Here is a 24,538-nt window from a genome sequence, read left to right as displayed (position 1 = left end):
AGTAAGATAGCTTAATACACTCAGTTATCTTGCTAACTGTAAGCTACCTGAAACACGCACACACACAAAATTAATTTGACCATTTGTAGCTTTGGTGTCATGTTATATAAGGCACCAATTGATGTATTTCGATGGTTAAGACTGCATAAAACATCAAGCTTTTAGGATTTTAATGAATATTTTGCCATTTCACATTTTAGAGGAAAATTTGTTAAAATACTCTGACTGTTTTTACCTGTGCATTTTCTCTTTTTTTTCCTTATAACATAACAGAACACAATTGTCAGTTAATTTATTTCCAGAATAAAACAACTGACCCAGATATCACACGTACATCTCCGAGATGTCTGTTTTAGATATTTTCATCTGGAAAGCATCACAATCTAATTAGCATCTTCTAAATATCTTAAAAAGATCAGATTTACAAACATTCGAAATCATAAACATCTCAAAGACATCTTCTGAATGCCTTATTGACATCAAAAGCAAATGTCTTAGATGTATTGTAGATGAGCAAACAACCTGATCACCATTGTCTTCCAGATGTAAACACAAACATAAAATAGACGTCTGGATGATATATGTGTGCTATCAGGGGAATAAAGCAATCCAAAGCCAGTGAAGTTAGGATGCACAAGATTTCCTCAGAAATATACATGTTTATTTACAAATACAGTGGCATTAGCATATACATTTTTAATTCCAACATAAAAATACATAGTAGTAAACAGATTTTGGTATTTACTTGAGGCATCTGTAGCTGAAATTTCTTATCAGAATTTTAAAAAATTATTGATTAGAAGTAAACAGATACACATATTGCTCTGTTTACTTGCTTAAACTGAAAGCATTCTCCTATGCCATGGGATCTATCCGTGAAAGCTCAGGAGGGTGTCACAGTTACAAAATAATCAAAAACATTTCAATGTCTATTGCAATTTATTAGTTTCATTCTGCCATTTAATCATGGTAGGAATAAAGTCCCTGTCCTATTCAAACCCTGACACCTCCTTCCATGTATTTGGCTGGGATGTCCTACCAATTACGTGATTGGTTAGGAAGTATGTAGTGGGGAATGCTGCTATAAGGCACATCAGAATCATTATTACTTAAACACACACAAACATATATTCAAGGACAAAATAGAATACAGTGGCTTCATAATGCTTGTACAAAGAAATTTGGAAATCAATGAATGACCACTGGCATATGAATATTAGAAAAACATTAATAACGCTCATATGTCAAAATGACAAAATTCAACCAATAAAACAGAGCTAAATGAGGCCACAGCTCCAATTTTACCTTTCTAGAAAATTTCCAGAATTTTAACATCAATGCAGTAAGTTTAACAAAAGTCAAGCCAGAGGCAGTAGTTAGTTTGAGTTAAGAAAATACAAAAGTGCCAGACAAAACAGGGAGACAGTACTGCACATGTGCACAAGACAAGAGATTGAGGAGTTTGGAAAAATCTGCTGTATCAACTGATGAGAGATCAGCCAAGGATGTTCTAATATCAGAGTCCTCTCCTGAGGCCTGGTCAGATGCCACAGATCGTCACACCAGATATGGCGGGGTCGCGCTGGCTAGATCTACAACAATGAGGATTTATAGAGACCCTCCACCCAACAACAGTTATGGACAACTAGCAACACCCACCGACAGGAGAGGCAAATACACCCCGCTTCATGCCCTCAATAGTGCATCATCATGACAACACATCTCCATGTGCAAGTCAGAGAAACCAAAATCCAGCTTCATTCCTCAATAACTTAATATCTCACTGGATATGTAACATATTATCCGAGGAACAGCTGGTTATGACTTCCCTAGTACAGGATATTGTTATTAGTCAATTGTAAGAAATTGGCAAAAAAAAAACACCTCAAAGTGAATGAGATGAGAAAGGAAAGTAAGTTTGTCATAGAACTTCATTCCCCATGTACCACAAATTCATGACAACCAGAGCCTATAGGGTTAAAATAACCCACACCAAAAGAGCAGAATGAAACATGGAATTAGGGGCCGTTCATGTCAAAAGCGCCTTGCGTAAAAAAAGGCAAGATGTAGCACAACAAATTAAACAGAACGCAGGTTTCTTGAGACACATTTTAAAAAGAGTCTCAACATGGGGCTCCTGCCAATACAAGGTGCATGTTTACATAGAAAATCTGCACAGATGTACACAAAAACGCATTTGAAAGGCCCCTAGGGTTGCAAAAACTTAATTACATTTTTCAACAGAACTGTGTTTTAATAGACACCTTGCCTTTGTTTTTGTTTTATTATTATTTATGCTTTCAAACTGTGGAGTTTATATATTTATATATCATTTGAAAAGCCATTGCAATCTATGTAAGCTTATACATATCGCATTAACACAATGTATAGTTAAATCATTAAATCATACATTTATATTTGTTTTCATTGCCTTCATTTTGCACATTGTTTTGAGATAAACACTGGCCAAGAAATTTTATTTAATTTAAAATGTGAAAATTGAAAATGTAGCTCCCCCACCCCCACCCCTCGACGGATTAATCTATGGTAAAAATTGTTGTTATTTGCAGCCCTATGTAGAATGAGGACAGAGAAACAAAGGGTCATGGGATCACAAATGGGAGTAAGTGGTTGGAGCATCAACACTTAGAAGATTAAAGCATCTGAGACTTTCCTGAGTTTTCCTTAAAGAAAATGGCTCACATGGCCACTGAAAGGACCGCAGAGTCCTACCTCTCTTTCTGCCATCCTTCAGCGTATTAACACTACGACTAAGAATCAATCACACTCTCTCCTCCGTCCACACTTTCACACACCGTCCCACACTTATCGTTATCTGTCTATATCTCTCCTAACGTTACATGGATGGGCAAAACTGTGAGTTTGATATACTAGTGCATCTAATAAAAGACATAATTTTGAAAATGTTTGATTCATCAGTACATTCATACAGTATATAAATATTCATATAGCTTTACAATCGGTGATTCAGGCACTCCCCCTTTTCATCAAATTGATGATCATAGTGGTGATGAAGAACTTATAGGCTATAGCTGGTAGCAGCAGCAGGGTAAGACACCGTACCTAACAAGGATGGATTGGGTAAGGGGAGGCTTATGAGAGTTTTTAGGGCATATTGGTTTGGTCTTTGTGGCAAAAAGAGGAACTCTTTTAAAACTTCTGCTCGGGGATGACTGTGTTGAAAGGGTGATCCCAGAATGTGGTGGTGATCCCAAAACCTGGAGAAATGAGGAATTAATAGAATGTATCAAAAAGGGATGCTTACAAACACAAAGACTTACAAATCACTAACAAAAAGAGTGAAGCTCAAATTTCATAGTAAATGTAAATCACATAGACAAAAATTCTCCATGTTAATTCAATACTATTTAAGAAATTAATCATTAATATCAAAGCTGTTTTAATGTTTTAAACCAGGGGATCCCAGCTTATTATTGCATATAGAGCTGGGATAGGAGAAAGAATTATAACATCGAAAAAAATCCACATAATCACTCATTACTGACTCATTTTTTATATATACGATTGAAGTAATCTATTTAAATTTAACACATTTTAATTGAAATGTTCAACATTTTATTTGATTTAATTTGGCATTGTCCTGAACCTAAGAGCTTTAAACATTTTATGACTGTAGCCACTAATTTGTAGACAGATGCCCCAATGTCTGGGATCTCAATAAATGATGTCCTCACCTGCCCGTTGGTGTTCAAAGTGGTGTTTGACGTGGTAAGCTTTTAGTCCATACATGTAGGAGCCTTTGCTAGGTGAGCCGTAGTGCAGATAGTAGTGGATCATATCATAGACCACATATCCACACAGACCCCCGACAAACAGGGACATACCCAGACCCTCGGATAAGAGCTGTCTGAGTATCAGATAAAAACTGCCAGCGACAAGGCCGGCCAGGCTCGGAGGAAACACTAGACGAGAGCCGTCAAATGGAGACTGGAAAAAGAAAAGAAAAAAGAGAATTTGCTAATTAGGGGGTTCGTTTTTGTAAGAAAGTAGGGATGGGCATTTTGAATCATTTGTAGTCGAGTACTCTAACACATAAAAATAAACGAGTAATCGATTACATAATTTAGAATTGAAGTTCAACCTTCAACCTTTGAACCTTTTTTAAATTTTGCACTATGCACAAACATGCAAAAACATTTGCACTTACACATAGAAACATACATTCAAAGTTTTTTGACGTGCTATAATTACTTTAAATAATTCAAATTTTCTTTTTGGGTAAACTATTCCTTTAACAATGTCATACATCCACAGTACCAAACAATTAATTGTAGTTGTAATAGGTTTAGTAACCACGATAGGCCATATTGTGATTTCAATCTTAAAGGAATAATTCACCCACAAATTTTAATTCTCTCATCATTTACTCACCCTCATGCCATCCCATGTGTATGAATTTCTTTTTTCAGCAGAACACAAATTAAGATTTTTAGAAGAATATCTCAGCTCTGTAGGTCCTCACAATGCAAGTGAATGGGTGCCAAAATTGTGAAGCTCCAAAAAGCACATAAAGGCAGCATAAAAGTAATTCATACAACTCCAGTGATTAAATCAATGTCTTCAGAAGCGATATGTTAGATATGTGTGAGAAACAGATCAATATTTATGTACATTTTTTTCTATAAATTCTCCACCCTGCTCAGTCAAACTCCCCTTTAACTATCACATTCTTCTTGTATTTTTGGTGATACACATTCTTCATGCATACACCCCTACTGGGCAGGGAGGAGAATTTTTTTGTAAAAATTTACTTAAATATTGATCTCTTTCTCACCTCCACCTATCATATCACTTCTGAAATGGCTTTAACCACTGTAGTAATATAAATTACTTTTATGCTGCCTTATTGTGCTTTTTGGAGCGTAAAATTTTTGGCACCCATTCACTTGTATTGTGAGGACCTACAGAGCTGAGATATTCTTCTAAAAATCTAGAGTTGTCAAAATGAATGCGTTAATGCATGTGATTATTAAAAAAAGTTTAACACGCTTGGGAATTGGGCATGCCAAATTAGTAGGGAAAAAAATAAATAAATAAATAAATAATTTTGTCATTTTGTACATTATTATACTATTTCTGTTGACTAATTAATTTAAGTCAACGAATAAAGAGGAAAACTGCCTAAAATGTATTAATATGACACAATGAAATATTGACTAAATATATTGACTAAAAATTATGAAAAAAGGACATTTTCGTCCAAAGAATAAAAAACTATGAAAAAAAAACAAAAAACATTGATAATTTTGTTGGTAATTAAATCTAATGTAGAAAAAAGGCAGATTAGAAAAATTTTCACTAGAAGCCTTTTGGACCCCTTGCACGAACATGTCATGAATTATGTAAATTTATGTGCAACATTTCAGTGAATCTGAAGTATTGAATAAAATCACCCACCTTGTGGTGCTGGCCGTGCAGCAGAAAGTGCAGCGTGATGAGGTAATAATTGTGGGCGGGTGGACGCATGTGGAAGACAAAGCGATGGATGCAGTACTCGACGAAAGACCACAGAAACATGCCAAGCATGAAGATGAAAGGAAAGCTGTACTTATGTATCAGAACAGAGTAATCTAGAAATGAATGGAAGGGATTTAAGATTAGGGATGATCATTTCAGATTCAACACATTTACCCATAATGACATACACTGCCAGTCAAGAGTTCAAGTGTTCAAACTTTTCACTGGTAGAGTAAGTAAAACTTGAAGTTTACGAAATCCATAAATCCATAGCCCTCCACTAAAATCATGTATTTAACAGTGTTTGTTACTAATTTCACATGAATAAATGATGTTTGTGTTAATGTTACCTGATGTAATGAAAAGTCTTGTACGCTCTTGTGCCAATAATGTATAGCAGTACCAACTCAGATAGATAACTAAAGGCATCCATACAATTGGTACCATGTACCTGAAAACACAACCACACCAATGTTTAAGTACATGTTTTCAAGTACACACAAGTAGCAATTCCAATAACAAACCTGTAGCATCATACAATAAGACTAATGTACACTTACAGTATTTATATGACTAGATTCTGCTAAAAAGTTATGATTAGACATAATATGATCAATCAGTTGATTTCATTTGAAATTTTCTTACCATGAAGTCTTTGTGTTGGCCTCAAAAAAGTCATTTTTGAACAGTCTGATCGGTCGGTCCACGGGCTGATGGACCCAAGTGTCGTACTTTTCTCCGAGGTATCCAACTTGCCAAGCTAGAGGCTTCTTCCAGTCTACCAGATCCTAAACACACAATTATAACAGGTCTCAACAATAACGTCTTTAATGCCATGCCTTTTCACTATTCTTTTTTAAAAACAATTTTTTTTAAAGTGACGTAAACATTGTTTTCTTCACAATAAATAAATAATGATAATAACAATTCTAGCTATTAGGTTTGCAATAGTTAAACACTTTTATGCTATATAGCTTTAACTTGGTGACATTTACATCAGCATAAACATTTACAAGAAACTCTGTCATTGCTTAGGTTGATGTTTTGTTTTTCAAAAAGTCTATTAATAACGTCAGTTTGCTGAAATATTTGACTGTTCCTTTTTTATAGTGCAAACTGTACTTCACCACTATCTCCACACGATGTCGCCAAAACAGAGACTGTGTGTGTGATGACGCAATCAATAATATCCCTCGACCAAAAGGGGGCGACAAACCACCTCTATTTAAACAGAACGCCAAGGCATTGAACTCAAGTTGGCTGAACGTGAATAGACGTCTCTATATCTATCTGTACATGTCATTTATGCAACAGGAATCACATGGTCATATTAAGACCTCTCCAGTGTTACGAAAAGGTACAAAGGTCAAAAAAATGTCAGTGACATTATCAGTGAGCGTCTTCAGGAGATATAAAAAAAAAAAAAAAGCTTCATCATTACTTTGACACAATCAGCGATGTAATTTCAAGAGTAGATACTGCGTGACCGAATACCAAGTGAAACTTTAGATAACACCCACTTTACTGTTTGTTTCCCGTTTAAGAAATGAGGAAGGTAAGAGGCAAATAATCAGGTTTAATTCTGCGAAATGTCATCTGTCACACCATCAACGGGCGCACATGTTAGGATGAACTACCGCCTTTTGCTTCACAAAAACACTGGAATGAATGAGAGTATGCAAATAAACCGGTGCTGAGACCACATTCTTGTCATAATGTACCAAGAAATCAAGGTGATTGAATATCCTCTCTCACTGGCAAGTTTCAGTACATTTTATCTCGGTTGTTACAAATAATTCAGATGCACAGGTTGCGTGTCATCCAATAGTATGAACAAGACCTGAATTTGAGGAATGTTCTTGTTAGAAATATGAATTTTAGTGTAAATATTTCACTGCTGAATAAAAAAAACTATTTTAGCATATGATAAATGAAGCTTAGCTTAGATTTTGTTCATGATAATCAAGTACTTTTTCCTTCTAAATTCCCATAACTGTAATGCATAAAAATCTCACTCAATAGAGCAACAGAGCAACGACAATCACCCTCTCCAGACACAATTCCTTGTTTTGCTTTTTATTAAATCAGCATAAAATAAAGACAAGAACAGACAGGTACTACACACTGCAAAAAATGTCTTTAAATTGAATGGTAAAATAATATAAAAATAAAAACAGTAAAAACCTTAACTGAGGAACAGGTACGGTTAACATATACGGTAAAAAATTGGCTGGACCAAGTGCAATTTAAATCATTGTTATCCATTGTATGCGTCCTATTATATAGTCCATTCCCTCAAGCACCAATTATTTAAACAAAGACAGCACATTAATAAGAAGTTAGTAGTGTAAATAGACTGCATGCAATGAATTAGAAGAATTGAAAATTATGTTCTTCTGTCCATTAACTGCGTCCTTGATGAATGTCAGACATATTTCTATGACAGCGACACGCTCCTTTTATACACAAATGTCTCATGGGACTCATAATCCCATGTAAAGAGAAACTGCAAAGCCTCGTCAATGGACTATGGAATGGACTTCGTTGTGCTAGGTCTGGTCATCTCTCTGCTGGATTCCGGAGCTGAAGGGAAGTTCATGGATTTTGAGTTGGTTTCTAAATGTCTGCTTCCTATGGTCCAGTTGGGTAAACCCATCACTGCCCACACCCTCAGTGGCATGTCACTGTCTGTCATCACCCAGTCCACAAAGCCAGTCACCCTCATCTCTGGAAATCATATGGAGCAGTTGTCCTTCTACTTGATCTAATCGGTAGTGCACTGGTAGTGTTGGGGCATCCTTGGTTGGTAACACACAACCCACAAATAGACTAGTCAACTAACACTGTTCTTGATTGGAGTCCTTATTGTTTATCACATTGTCTAAACTCTGCTGTTTCCCCTGTCCAGTCTTGTTTCATTGCAGGATGAACCGGCAGACTTATCCGGAGTACCGACTGTGCGACTGAATTGCTTCCTGGCACCTCGCCACCTCAGGATGGATGTATTTGATCTCAGCTCGACCTCTTGCAGGGGGGCATCCATCTTTACTAAATTGGACTTACAAGCGTTTATCACCTTGTCTGGATTAGGAATGGGATGAGTGGAAGACGGCTTTAAACACCCATAGGGGGCACTTTTCATATAAGTTGTTGTCGGAGCAGTTCTGTCGCAGCGCTCTTCCTTGGACGCAAAGATGCATCCATGTGCCTTTTTTTCCATACAACTTAACACCAGTTGAATGGACATTGGCAACTGAAAATTGTTGACTGTCCGGTTGGCCTTGGATGAGTGGAGTCACTGATTAGAGGGTTCAGAGGTACCTTTTGTGGTCTGGACAGATCATAAGAACCTAGAGTATATTCGTAGCGCTAAACACCTCAACTCTAGACAGGCTCGATGGGCACTATTTTTTACATGATTTAATTACATCCTGTCATATCATCCAGGCTCTAAATATGTCAAGCCCAACTCCTTGTTTCGATGTTTTGAAACTCCTTGCAGTTGTCGTCTATAGGGTTATCACCCTTCCAGTGCAGCCACTTCCATCAGCCCCCTCATTTGCCCGCATGTCAGATGTGTGGTTGCCTTCCAGTTTGCTGAGTGTCAGCGGATCTTTCACAGAGGATACTTTGTCTCTGGCCGTGTGTCGGGAGTGTGGATGCTTTCCAGTGTGCTGCATGTCAGCTGGTCATACACGGAAAATTCAACGACTCAGTTAGTACCCATATTTATTGTAAATAAATCATTTGAACTGTTCCTATGCATTTGGGTCTGTTTGTCTTGCTTTCGCTCGTAACACACGTGTTACCCTGATGGTGTTTTGTGTTTGTGTGTGTAAAACTGTGCACTGTTTGTACATGAAGGGCCGCTCTTGATGAACTTTAAGTCATCATGTGGCCTTTTGTAGTTACTACAGTGATTAAGCATACATTTAACATTTTTTACAGTTTTTGAAGGTATGTATATTTATGAAGGTATGTAAGTTTATATCATTAAAAAATATAAACGGTAGTGAACCATCAAATATACAGGCATCAAAATAACATTTCGTAAACCCTGAAATATGGTTACCGTATTATGTACAGTAAATTTCTGGCAACAACAGCTGCCAGTATTTTACTGTAAATTTATTTAGTTTTTACATTGAAGAAATACCAATCACAATGTGTTCTTGGGTAAATTACACATACATTAATGTGTTTTTAATTAACATCAAGATTTTAGGTAAACATTTATATTAATGCATAAAGGAAAGTTTATATCAACTAAAAAAATAAAAGCAAAATGCTGATTCAAGTTGTAAAGCATGTCACACTGAGGAACATATCAACGTCCCCAAAGTATTTAATGTCAACTACTCACAGTCCTTAACAAGCATAATTTTATTTTATTTTACGGTGAAATGTGACCTGGACATGTTCTTAACGGTTTTCCTGAGATTACCAGTTTTGAACACTAGTGAATGAGGAAAAGATTATCTGTTTGCACCCTTGTTTACACACTTGCACATGTAGGCATACACTGGATTCTGAGATAACTGGAGTTGTAATTGAATGGTACAGCCCGGTTCTGCAAAGGGGGTCAGTGCACTCTAGATCGCTAACCCCTGGCTGTCAAATTTAGTGACTTTGAACCAAACAATCAATGCTTACGAAACAGAAGCATGTCTATGACAGAGGACACAGGATGTTCACATGCACTAAAAGTGAATGAGAGATTTATATGTGTGTTTCATAATCTACAGGAAGTGTATTTTAAAAGTATATCTTCCTTACAACACACATTTCAAATTCACTAGTTTATTTAATTTGTCTACTAACAATGTCTAAAAGTGGCTTTACATACAGCAAGGAGAATTTCTGTCATTTCTTATCAAATGACCATAAATGTTGTGGTGGAAATTACATTTAAACATTTTCAGAGTAAAATTGCAGACTCCATTGTCTTGTTTAGGTTAATTTCATAGTTAGCAATTTATGCATCCTAAATACACACAGTAAGTAATATTTCCACACTTTTTGCATAATTTCACAAAATAACAGCTTGATTGGAATTTACGCAAAAAAAAAGTATTGTTCAAAGTGATATTTACATCTATTTTTCTTTACGAATCACATGTCTCATATTTGATCTCAAGCATGCTCTTCACTGACACAGCTGTCTTATTGGTAAACAAGTACACTGACTTAAAATAAAATACATTTTGCCTAAAAGAATATGTAATAAAATATATATATGCACACACACATACATATATATATATATATATATATACACACACACTGTATATCGGGCCAAAATAGTTGGTTGTGAAGGAAGGGACAGTCAAAATTTGTGCAAAAAATAATTTTCACACAATAAACACTGAAATGGTAATGTTGGTTATGATAGTTTTCATTATCTTTGTTTATCATTGCTTTATATTTTACATTTAATTGGGTTTGGGCCAAGGTTAAAAAATGTATACATGGGAATTTGAAAACTACTAAAAAAAATAAAGTCATGGTTATATTATCCAAGAATGTTTTAATGTGACCTTCACATAACAAAGAAAATCATTGAAATCTATTCGTTTTAATAAACATAAACCCCTGGGACATAAAAGTGGCTATTGTTAAAGAAATACCCATTTACTCATTTGTTTTAATGGGTTTAAATATCTTCTCATTGCCAGTGAAGTAAAAAGTATTATTGCAGCATTGTTCAGCCACAGAAATAGAAACACTTAAAGAGGCAGAATAAATGATATGATACCACTTCATAAGGAAAAGAGAGAACAACTGAAAGTTAAGCCACCTGCTCTTCAGCATTTCACACCATTGGTGTAAAAGGAAAGAGCAATGTCTGCTTGTGGCTTCCTGTCATATGATCTAATGGCCAGAAGTCAAAGCAAAGAAATGTATTTTACAGCAATTAAATATTTGTCAAAAACTGTACAAGTAATATTGTGGGGTTAAACTCTATCCCCAGCACATGTGGAATGCTTTGATAATACAAGGACATTGGGACTTTATTAATGGCAAACCCAAGATCCAGTCTTTTCAACATGGGAATCATTGGCTGCATCCAAAAGCAGTAAAATGCTGCCTTCGGAAGCTGTATACAGAGATAGGATGAAAGGTGCCATTCAAACTGTAATGAGATCAGTGCATTCATGCAAAATGATGTAGATTAAGCCATTAACTGATTAGGCAGCAAGGCAGCATTAAAGCTGCCTATAGCTTTCCTAAGCAACCAAGTGCATTCACTCCTGAAATCATGTTAGGAGCTTAATTCAAGGCTACCATTGAGCACTGATTGACAATACTGACCATCTCTGTACTATGTTGAACAGTACATAGATTCAGAATTGAGGAAGTTAATTGATTTCAACATGGTTTGCAGCCATTGGACTATGCTGACCATCACTTGATTTAGAATTGATGAAGATTATTTAAGATTTTTAAATTCTACAATACTGGCTACCACGTGTTTGTTTGACAATGCAGAGAGAGAAGATTTAGATTTTGTTCCCAAAGTAAAGAAACATTGCAATAAAAAAAAATTGCTACACAAAAGTTTGTATAGCTTGGTATTAATTAAAAATTCCAAATAACAGACCCGCTGTCCCCATATGAGAACATAATTTTTTGGGAAAAATGTTTGCCGTTTAAAAAAAAGGTGCTACTTTACAAATCATAAAGGCAATTGAAAAATTTACACAGCAATTCTGCCCAGTTTTAAGGAGGTTAAATAACTGTCACTACTAGTGTTGTCACCGTACAAAAATGTCAGAAGTTGGTACAGATACAGTACCAGTAAAATTTCACAATTCTCGATACTCATTTCGATACTTCAGCAAAAATGGTATTAGAAAATGAATGGTATTAGAAAATGGTAAAAATATTATTATCATTTTTGTTTTTGTTGTTTTTACACTGAATAATACAGTTTTACCATACAGTAATATAATTCTGTTACAATTTCTTTAATTTCATGCATCGAGATTTTAAATGTAGCTTTTATTTTGATTTGAGGTTTTGTGTTTTTGACAGAAGCTTCCTACCTTTGCTACATGGCCCGGTATGATTATTAAACAGCAAATGCTGTAATTGAATTACATAAATATATACTCTGCATGTGCTGTGCACTTCATAATGACTTTGCACTGTGTTCTGTCCTCTCCTTCAACATGTACAATGCACTTGATGTTCATAATGGGTTTTCAGGGTATGAGCTTCCAGCTTCACAGATTCACTTTGAAGCTTGGAGCACATGCAGACTAAGATTACAGCCTTTCGAGGTTTAAGAATCACACTAGGACATATCACGATTTTGATTTATTAATTGTGCTTTAATTCAATGTATTTATTTATTAAAAGTTTCTGTGTAAGCATTTGAAAGCAGTTGTGCATCAGTCAGATGCAGTTATCAAACTGAGTCAGTGCTCTGTAATACAGGTACAGCAAAAGCACAACAGCCATTCACATTCAAACTGACATCATTGGTCATTGGGTCCTGTCTCGTGCTACTTTTTAAACATCCTGCCACGAGCACATGTTAAGATGGCTTGTCAGGTTCAAAATAGTCCAACTTTTAAAATCATGTCTCATGAGGCTACATTTAGTTGTTTTTCAAGCAATAAAATGTCTTATGTATACAAGAAGAACAGTGCCTAATCGGGGTCAGGGAAACCCGAAACCGGCCTAATAACACGGGGCTTCCATAAGACCAATTAGTTTCCTGGTCAACCCACAAACTAGCCTATTTTGACAATTTAGTTTTGCCTAGTCCCTAGTAAAATCAAACAAAAACATTTTGACAAATGCACTTACAATGGACAAGTACTGAGCAAGGTTGCCCCATAGATTTCCATTCCAAGTTCTTAAATGTCAACGCATCTTTTATTTACTTTTACAAACTGACAGACCAGTCGAAAAGATTTTCTGTGGTAATCGACAGAATCTGTTTTTTAACTTGCATCTAACCCAGAACATTCCTATAACTTCCCCACTTCACAAAACTTTAGTGTATCTGTATGTATTCTGTACCGTTTCTTCATCGACTTTGCTGCATTTGCTGATGGCTGAAGTTTCTTCTTCTTCTGTGGTACTTTCTGTGATTTTCTTTCGCTGTCTCAGAGTCTTGAAGAAAAGAAAATAGAAACAGGTCAGCAGATCCCCAATTATCGCATTTGACAAGATACAGATTTGGAAACACACAGGGGTGAGTAAATGATAACAGTTTTCATTTTCAGGAGGACTATTCCTTTAAAGTCATGTGAAGTGCCTTAATGAGTGCAGTTTTCTTTGGTCTGTTTACATACGTCCAACTGAAACAGTTGGGGCGTGACTTGTCAATAGGCTTAAAAATAGCTAATAGGCTTTAGTGCAAGTCAATGCAGATGAATGAGAAAAAAGGAGTAAAGATCCCAATATGTCAATGTTTTGAAACACAATACACTTACTTTTGCTGTCAATCCCAAGAACCTCTGAAAACCTCCTGCATTAAACATATTAATAACGACAGCAACTTTCTTTGCATCTAGGTTCCACGTTGGCATGTTCTATTCATAAGTGATTGGCCCTACATCCTATTCCCTTCAGAGACATTTTTACTCTACTGTAAGAGCTTCAGAGGGCTGAAAGGTGATAACGGTTGTTCAGAACTCACTATTTAAGTGATTCTATTGAAATATATGTTTGGAACGACCCTACAGCATCAATTTTGCTCCCTTTGAAGTGCCCTGTGAAGGCATCATTTGTGCAGTTGGGAACACAGCCACGCTCACTGGACAGAAGTAGGGGGAGGGTGCGTTCTTGTTCTAGAAATAATTTGATTGGACAAAGTTTTTCTGGCTCTATATGACATCATGGATGTTCCTGAGTCTTTTTAGACGGAAGAGAGAGACTGCAGATTTCAAACGCCTATATCTTCTGAAAACTAATTTGCTAAGGTTTCAAAGCACACTAGCATATAAATGACTTTAAAGCTAATAGATATGGACTAAAAGCACCAAGATTTTGATTTTAAGTTCCTTTACACTAATTAAATATGAAGAATGGCTACATATAAAGTGGTCTGACCAAAGATGAGTCACTCTCTCTTAGAACCACTATCTAGCTCTTTGGTCGCATGGCCAATATAGACTTAACCAATGCTCTGACCATAGATTGCTTTTGAAAGCCAAGTTTGGCAGTATTAATGCTTAATACTGCCAAACAAAGAGAGTGTACAAGAATAAGACATTCAAATGCATTTGTGTGAATTCCATGAATATGACGCAGAGGTTATATTATATGGGAGGATCAGTTTATATAAGAACACATACAAAACACACCCATATTCACACACATCATACCATCATCCAAAGTACACAACACCTGCTCAGTTATGAGCAGTCTAAATGTACACATATTACAGTACATTACACACTCATTACCTCATCTCAGAGGATGGAAAGCTTCCCATTTTTTCATAGCGTCACACCGGGGACACACACACACACACCCTTTACTGGTGGCTAGTTTGGTGGGACAGGTGAAATATTAATCAGGTCTCACATCGAACCATACCATTCTAGCATTAAAGAGATGATTAACCCTGCCCCGTCACACCTGCACACAAGCAAACACTCACACACACACACACCAATGGCAACCTGACACTTGTGTAGGGAACCCAAGCCAAGCACATGCTCTGCCATACAAACAAAATGAGCTCAAAATGCTATTGTACATCGGTTGCTTATCATCTCAGAAAGAATGCAGCTTGTTACTTATCCTATTCTTGTTACTGTTCTGGTTATGTGCTTGAGTCTCCCTGGACACCAACTTACCCAGGACAGAAGTATGTTTATAATTGTACAATATTTATTTTGTACAATATCAATGAATTTGCCATAGCTAGGCCTGTACTGAATCTTCGGCCATAGAATTTAAAGACACGCAATTACAAACATGCAAAATTGTACATCATCCCTATTCCTTATATCATTATTAATGTCAACATGAAATGGCATTTGCCACCCATTTTACTAATGTAACATATTTCTAAGTGAAACTGGATATTTATCTAAACAAAAATGTAGGATAGGACTTTTTTGAATCACTTTCCATCAAAATGTCTATAATCGTCATATCGTTATCAACCAAAAATGTCAAGAATATTGCCAAATTTTATACACCACTTTTTGTTGGTTTTCCAGAATAATAATAATAAAAAAAAAAAGATATCATTATATATACCATTACTCATATCGTGATATAGAATTGTGGTCATATTGCCCATCCCTAAACTGTTACATTGTTTTTATTTTTGTATCAACTTGGATACTAGAACTTCTGACATCCCTTTAGCACCATATCAAGAATCACTCTGAATCATTTCAATTTATTACACAAAAGGCTGACACACCTAGCTCATGGGATGCATACGTGCCTACCGGTGTGTTTCACTGTTTACAATGCACCACGTCAATCATTAGCCTAGAAATACACATAAACAAAACATTTAAATAAAAGAGGAAAAGGAAAAGAACACCTTTAATAAAACATTAAGCTTAATAAAACAATAATGCATTAAGCTATAAGTTGTTATAATGCCACTAAATCATGGGACCAAAATAATGCAAATACATGAATCACGTTGTAACAGATGTTCGTATTTGGATCAAAAGGAGGAAGCAGGACATGGCGAGATCCAACTTAAAAGGGCTTTATTTCCCACAGCTTCACCGTCAATATATATATATTCCACATTTCAGTGGTCACTCTCAAATTGATGCTTTTCAGCACAATACAAATCGCACTCAGGAACAATCTACACCATGCAGCTCTCTCTGTCTGTCTCTTTCGGTGGACTGGGTGTCTTTTATCTCTTCCGATTCTCACTGTGAACATGGAAATGGTAATTAGTCACAATTCATCTTAGGTGGATGTCCTTATCGCTTTCTCTCTCCCCAGAAGGGCTCTTGACCACACCCTCACCTCCACACAGGTTTTATGAGATTTGTTAAACCCTTTGAAAACACATCCGTGTGCAGACATGCAAAAATACACAGACCCAGAAATACACAACAAACTAGCGACAATACACTACATTGGTCGTTATAGATACAGTCAGTGCTCTGCAGTCACTGAAAACCCAACAATACACACACAGACATGGATCAGATTATAACCTCAGGCAAAAAGAAACGATTTAATCTGGCATGTACATATATGCTATCACCCTGATTACATGCTTTAAAGTAAACAATTTGTATAGTGTATATAAACATCTAAGGGTGATTTCACATATGATACGTTTTAAGTGAACCAAACCCAGTTCAGTTAAAGTGAACCAGAAAGGGAACCTGCTGCAAATTATCTCAGTGCTTTTGGTGTTCACAATGTAATTGGACTTAAAAGACAAACTTGGAAACCAACAAGATTCAATCCATTCAAGATCAAATGTAAAAATTCCATGAATTTGCAACTTTGTGGCAGGTTGCCTGCATTGAATTGCAATAAACTGGTCTTTAATTCACACTTTTCTTAACTATATTTTTAGTTCATGGTTAAAGAGACACCGTCTGAATGTACAACTGACCGTAAATGACAGCAAATAAATTAACAGTATAGATTAAAAATATAGTTGTATAACAGTATGTGTGTGAGAGAAAGTATTTTTTTGTGTACCTCATACCAACTGGCTCTTTCAAAATATTGCTCTGTTTGTTGGAATGTCCCAACCAGCCCAACACAGCAAAATTACCTCAACCAATGGTGTGACTTTTTGGTGTGACTATTTGTTTGTCGACCAGTGGCTGGTGGCGTGACTGTTTGGGAAAAACGTTTGATTGTTTCATAGTTGTATTTGCAATTGGTGTCACTGGCGGTAAATATGTATACACTTCAGCTTTAATGTGTGCAGTTTGGCAGGTGATTTAAGTTGATTTAGCATCAGGTTGAGGTGGTTTTCCTGGTTATTCTTTATGAAAAGCAGGCCAAGAAGCAGTTTGGTAAAGTCTACAAATCCTTGACAGACAAAGGATCAGATAACACAGTGTTATCTTGGGGTTTTATGGAAAGGAAACTTGAAGGAAACTAGAAGAGCTAGGATTAGGGTAGCGTAGATTTGGGCTAAATAACAAATAGGCAGAGCCGTCAATAAGGAGGGACAACTGAACCTTTTGTCACGGGCCCAGGCTGGGGGGCAGACTGCAGGGGTGGTCAACAGAAAGGCTACAGAGCACATTTAAATGCGTTCAGTGGGGGACCTGGATATAAACACAGATTGCGCCCCTTTATTGAGCCGCTGGCGCCTCCCTTTGCATGGCACCCCTATGCGTTGCATATATGGTTTTTGTGGCTCATGGTAAACCTCGTTCAGCAAAACGCTTGATTTACAACCAATTTAGAAGGAATTGCTGTGAGACTCCAAATAAAGAGTTTATGAATGTAGCATGTGACTGTTTCAATCCTTTAAAGGTTTGAATGTTCAAGGGGTAACTAAAATGTCGATTAGTAATTCTCATTGAATATGTTTTATTTATTTTTTTAAAGCAAAAATCAGAGAGGCCAAAGAGTGCTATCATATACAATATATCCATATCATAAAAACATCTCATAAAATTTGAACTGGAGAGAAGGTGAAAAGAGGAATGTGTTTAAATGTGTGAATGTGGTTTTCAAAAGCAATCTATGGTCAGAGCATTGGTTAAGTCTATATTGGCCATGTGACCAAAGAGCTAGATAGTGGTTCTAAGAGAGAGTGACTCATCTTTGGTCAGACCACTTTATATGTATCCCACAAAAAACTCCCCTTACAATGGAAATTCTGAATAATCTGCGGTCACCAGAAATTTTTATACATTTCTACATAGTTAAAGCTAAAATCTAAAACTAAAATGTTCCAATGTCTCAACCCAAAATCCACCACTGTTAAAAGTGGTCAGCATAACGTCCTATTACTATGTTTAATTATCTTTAGTGGACACGGTGAGAGGGTTAGTAGTGCTTATTAATAGTACTGCTTAGTGTTTATCATTCACAGAGAGCACTATTTGGCAAAGACTGAACCCCTGCATGAACAACAACAGAGTGGAAATCATGAAAATACAGACATAACTCATTAAACCTGTTAAAATAATTTTCCAGTGTGGTATGCAAATATAGATTGACTTTGAAGTTATGACACCTGCATTGGCAGACGTGAACTAGAAGAAGGTATGACAGCATAGTATACATAGATTAATGTAAATAATGCTGAATGCACCAGGTGCGGAAAGTTTCCAGGGTTATCCCGTTGTGGTAATCAGGATACTGTATCAGACAGGAAATTGGGATTGGAAATCCCAGGCATATGCTGAGATCTTTAAAAGACAATTGATCCAGATTTGCAAGCATCAGTTCCTTTCTATTAAGCTCTTTTCAAAGAATTCTTTAGGTTTAGAATGGGTGTAGTCCATCCACATGTAATCTAGGATCATAGGGATTCCAGGAAAGCAGCCAAATCATGCTACATCTTTCATTTTAAAACAAAAATGTGCATCAAAGAATTATCAAAAGTCATCAATGAGATTAATATAAATGGATGAAATGTGGAAACTATGGTACAACTGTCTTCAGTAGGACTAGGGCAAGAAGTAACTAATTGGCATGGGAGTTGAAAGAATTCCGCTGGGAGAACAATAAGGCTGCTTTATCAAGCAATAAAGGTCTGAGATTACTGAATGACAGAGACATACATACTGAGAGAGAGAGAGAGAGAGAGAGTAAGAGCTGAGAGAACAAAGGGTCGGAAGACAGAGAAAGAGGGCTCAGGCTGGTACAGGCTGGTACAGTCGGACAGTGCTGGCAGTGTTTTGAGTGAAGCTGGGTTGTTGGTGGGTGTACAGTTGGGGGTTAAGAGCCACAGACACATACTCTCAGTCTGACCAGAGGGCACTGAGGCCATCAGCAAGTCCTACACACTAGAGCAGGGATGCTCACACTTCTATAGAATGAAATCTACTTTGTTCATAATGTTAATATAGTAAGATGCAAAATGTATATACTTGCTACATTGTAAGCAGTGATACTAAAATTTAGTTGTTGCTACCAATACGAGTGAAATTTGATGAATCTCAATACCTGATACCGCAACAAAAACTACTACTAATTTGCTAATTAAGTTAACACTAGATGTCAATCGATAGTGGGTTTTGCTGATAGCAATAACTAAGGTGTTGGGAAAAGCCAATAACCGATTAATTGGAAGATAGTTTTAAAATCAATTAATAGAAAGTAAAAAAAAATAATCGATTCTTTCTTAACTATGATGGCCAAAGACAAAGACTCCAAAATTAATAACATCCAGATGTAAGTTCCAACCAAAATTCTTAATAATAAACAGACAAAAATAAGAATTAGTGCATAAAGAAGGACTTTAAAGCACAGAAAGGCCCAAAACCCACCGGGGACTCTTATTTTGAAATTATGAAAAAATTACTATCGACATTAGGGCTGCAACTAACGATTATTTTGATAATCGATTAATGTAACAAGTATTAGAATGATTCGACTATTCGGATGATTATTGCAACAATTAATCATTAGCTCTTAACTGGACTATTCAGCTTGTGCCTGAATTAAAAGGTTGTATTAAATGTGCCAGTTAACAATAAAGCGGACAAAATCATCTTTAAAAATACCTCTAAATGACATTCACTGAATTAAAGGAAAAAAATACTTTTTAAGTTTAATTCAGTAAAAAAATCACTGCAAAAACTCTTGATTTCCATTTATAGTTGTCTAAAAATACTTAAAACAAGATACATTTACTTCAGAAGATAACATATTTAGACTTGCTTTAAGAGAATTCATTTTAAATATAAGTGTATTTTGTATACAAGTGTATTTTTTCACTTGGTTATACTTCTGTGAGTGCAGTAAAGAGAAAATATACTTATATTCAAGATCTATCCTCTAAAAGCAAGTCTAAATAACTTATATGTGGTTTCTCAGGTGAATGCATCTTTTTTTTTAAAGGATTTTTGATATTTGAAAATATTTTTATTTGTAATATTATATTCAACTTTCTCAGATAAAAAAAAACAATTACTCTGCAGTATAGCTGCTAAAGTAAATGTATGTTGTTTTAAAGGATTTTTAGATTTTTATATGGGAAAACTAGCCAAAACAAAAACAAATCAAAAATGTATTTTGTTGTAGTGTATAATGGGGCAAAGACTGCCCTCTCTCACCTTCATGTTCACTACAATCCATCTTTAACTCACCAAAAATTGCTGCGTATTTCCAATTTTCTTCACGATAAGAAATGCACAGTGGCACATATATTATGATTCTATAAGTCACGAGACATCATGTTATAATCTAGTTGCAGCGGGCGCGCACGCTCATGGGATGAGCATCCCTGCGACAGAGTGTGCATCAGCCAGGTGCAGTTTCAATCTCTCTCCCTTAGATCAGGACACTTCGTGCAACTCATAGAAGAGGCGCTGACCGCACAGAGAAATGCCAGTTTTGGAGATTGTAGTTATTTACATGACCTGCTTCCTTATGATTTTAACTTTAATAAATCTACAATGCATTAAATATAACTGAATTAAAGATATAATGCTGGGATGGTTTCTTTAAATTATGCAAAATCCCTTTTTTGTTTTTTTTTTTACACAATTATGTGTTCCCAGTGTGTGTAGACAACCACAAAATACGGTAAAAGACCATCCCCTCATTTCTTTCATTTCCCCATCAATAAAAACAGTGTCTCCGAATGAGCCATTCAGGTTTGCAGCCCCTTATGACATCAAAAGGGAAAGGTACTGCCCATGCCTGGTGAAGAGATCCGAGTATCTTAGATCCACCCTCATTAAAACCTTGTGATAATCCCATAACAATTAAGTTGTAGCTCTGTTTTGGTTATGATATAAACTGACTGGTGTCCTCCACAGTCCCGCTTGAATGGTCATGCTATGAAGATTTTCAATGTAATAAAACCAGTAATTATTTAAAAAAGGATTATGAAACAACAGTGGTATTTTCAACAACTATAGCTATTTTTCATGGCACCAGTAGAAAAGGCACAGCCCACTTCCAGAGAAGGGTGTGGGGAGCAGCAGTTCATTTGCATTTAAAGCTACAGACACCAAAACAGCCCGTTTGGAACAGGGCTGCAAAACAGGGGTATAAAGGCATTGTAGAATAAACGATATGTGAGGTATTTTGAGCTGAAACTGAAAAGTCCGAAATGTTGATGTGAATCCACTTCTTTTTCCCACTATTTATGTTTACTTTAGACATAATGGCCTTCGTTTACATTAAAACCTTGCCAAGGAATTTTCAAATGTATTTGACTGTAGGCGTGATTCCACATTAGTGCGAGCACTTTCGTGGGACACGTGCATGTAAAGCACGCCCACACCTAGGATGCCTGTCAGCAAAGTCCCTTTCGAAAAAAATCTAGGCATCTCATTACAGTGTTTAAGTTGCACTGTAACATGATGGTTATGCTATACAATGCATGTTCTTACACCAATTAAACTTAATAAGCCAACAAAGCGTTGGGTCAAGTTAACGGCTTTAACAGTTTTCCGTTATTGTGGAAAGGTCATAAACGGTTTAGGTAAAATCAGATTGGCATTTGGCACATGTTGATTTTTTTGCCCATTACCCGTTTTTGCATTGCATGTAAACAACTTTATCTACTTTCTTACCGGCTTATCCAATGTGCGCAAATGTTGCGCGTCTGACTGTTTACGTTTTGACATGAAAAGCAGAGAATAATCTGATGATTTCAAATTTCACGATAAGACAGCTTTCTTGCGTCAAAATATTTTTTTAATATCATTAATATCATCATTGGAATCGCATCACGATGTACACTTGTGGCATCGATTAAAGTTATTGCTGGGGCTCCAAACAGAAATTAGGCTTGTTTACGTGTTATTTTCACCATACATTGTGTCTGACAATGTTCAAATTTGTCAGACATTGGGACATTTTAAAAATAAAAAACAGTATCTACCAGCTAATGGAAAACATGCTACACACATCTCTTCAAACCTAAATTCATAATAGTAGAAACTGACAGTGGTCTATGCTCTTTGCTCAAACCCACCACATTCTCCAGATAGAGATGTAGGAACACATGTGGCCGCATACCAACCAGCGGGAAAACACAACCATATTGTTCTCAGTAACAGATAGTAGGAGCAAATAGCAGACATAACTTGCTGCATTTGGAATTGATAAAAATTGCTTTAGCATTAACAAAGGTGAGGGAGGAGAGAAAGTTTGGTATGAATCATCTTTGTGAAAACATAGACTCTGGTTTGAATCCATCAATGCAAGCGATTGTTCCATTAATTCTTGAATAACAAGACATTTGTGCAAGTGTTATTGACTGGCCAAGCCTGCAGTAAGTTGAGTAAATGTGCTACGGTCAAAGTTCACAATGACATTGACTGGGCCCACAAAGGAAGGGTGAGAAGAAGGGTGAACTCATGATGGAGTTTATTTACATGCTAAATGGTAGTTTATTCATCTCACGTCTGCTACGCAGTTGGTTCATCAAAAACAGGTTCCAGTCGTCATTCAAAATCTTTGAAGATATAGCAGACCATATTAATTTCGTACAAAATTTGATTTCTATGGAAACGCAACTTACATTGGAACTAGCTAGCATAAACAAGCTCTTCCACATTACCTCACTGGTTTCAACAGTGGTCAAGTGGTCACATGACCCATGAGGGTTCTTCCAAGTCAATGATTAACTATTATCCAGTGCCAGGATACACAGTTGGACAGACTGAATCTGATAAGGGGGCTAACTGATAGACCGTTTTAAGTTGTCGAAAAACATCAGCCTTGTGAAGTGGCACTGATTTGGGACAGATGGAAAACAGACAAATGGGGAGGAAATCTGGGCATCTCATTTTGGTCTTTACATTTTTTAATGACTTCTGTGATTCAAAGCAACACTTTTGCAAATTCTCTGGCTTTTTGCTCAACAAACAAAAAATGTAAATGACTAAACAAAAGATACATTCTGATGCAAACGTACTGAGGGAAAGGTTGTTGAATTAATCACTGTTTGAAGCTCAACTGCCAAAATGCACTACACATGTAAACGGACACACTTGGTTGTAGTATATTAAAGTTGGGCAGTTGTATATTATCTGACAATTCTGACCTTGTTAGGGATTTCAATGCTGAGTTATTGGTATGACTGCCATTCAAATCAGTGCCTTTTTTTTTAGCTTCCCTCAGCACTGCGTATCTACAACTGGTCCAGGATCAGCTTGTTAACTGTTCTTCTTGCTTGTAAAATGTACAACAATAAAACCAATCTCAGGCCTGTGGCTCTGGCATTGGAAGTGGTAGGTGTGGTCTAGAGATGTCTGCTCTAGCCATGAACAGGGATTTTGGTGTTTGGTAAGCCGCATTACAGAACTGGCGGAACCTGCTATACAAGATCCTGGGTATCCTTCCAAGCATTTTCTGTAATTCTCTCACTACCTATTTTCCTTCATGCTTGCCTCATTTGCCAGACCAAGGACAATTTTTTTACATCAATGCCCAGTTTCGTTATCCTGGGGTTGGCATATGTAATTGAAAGATAAGACTTCTGGATGAGGGTAAATGTAGGTAGAGTCCAGCAACAGCAGTGGTCAGGGTAGACGCCATATATAATTGTACACGAATCTAAATAATATGAAGAATAAACACCATTAATAAAAGTCGCATTAAAAAATATTCCTTAAACCAGCCTCACAGGAATAGTGCAGACTGTAGAAAACATTTCTAAAAGAGTAAACGATGAACAAGTTAAGGCTGTGGGCTTGTAATCGAAGACCGTAAATTGACATGCAATAACAGATTTTTCCGAGTCCCTCCCTTCAAACAAGGGGGCAAAGTTCCCTCCATTTGCAGGTGTACACACATGAGCTTGGAGTAAGATACAAAGTTCAGTGATCAAAATCAGCCTCACATACCGAGAGCTTCAATCCATGTAGAGCCTCAGCAATTAGATAAAAAAAAAACCTTGCAACTGTTAAAGAGCATGTTCACAAAT

General features: G+C 36.4%; 1 protein-coding gene across 1 annotated transcript in view; it reads right to left on the bottom strand.

Moving 5' to 3' along the window:
- Window positions 1-630: 630 nt before the first annotated feature.
- The window catches only part of LOC127637992 (fatty acid 2-hydroxylase-like), a 37,577-nt gene continuing 13,669 nt past the window's right edge, over window positions 631-24,538 (bottom strand). Inside the window, exons 2-7 of the mRNA XM_052119350.1 lie at window positions 13,531-13,623; window positions 6,145-6,287; window positions 5,850-5,950; window positions 5,440-5,612; window positions 3,717-3,969; window positions 631-3,239 (exon numbers count right to left, since the gene is read on the bottom strand). Coding sequence (XP_051975310.1) covers window positions 3,172-3,239; window positions 3,717-3,969; window positions 5,440-5,612; window positions 5,850-5,950; window positions 6,145-6,287; window positions 13,531-13,623 — 831 coding nt within the window. The 3' untranslated portion in view covers window positions 631-3,171. The remainder of the gene's footprint in view (window positions 3,240-3,716; window positions 3,970-5,439; window positions 5,613-5,849; window positions 5,951-6,144; window positions 6,288-13,530; window positions 13,624-24,538) is intronic.

The sequence above is a fragment of the Xyrauchen texanus genome, chromosome 46 (genome assembly GCF_025860055.1).
Source record: "Xyrauchen texanus isolate HMW12.3.18 chromosome 46, RBS_HiC_50CHRs, whole genome shotgun sequence".
Taxonomy (NCBI): Eukaryota; Metazoa; Chordata; class Actinopteri; order Cypriniformes; family Catostomidae; genus Xyrauchen; species Xyrauchen texanus.
Note: the sequence above shows the minus strand (reverse complement) of the source record. Positions and strands in the feature narration are given on the sequence as shown.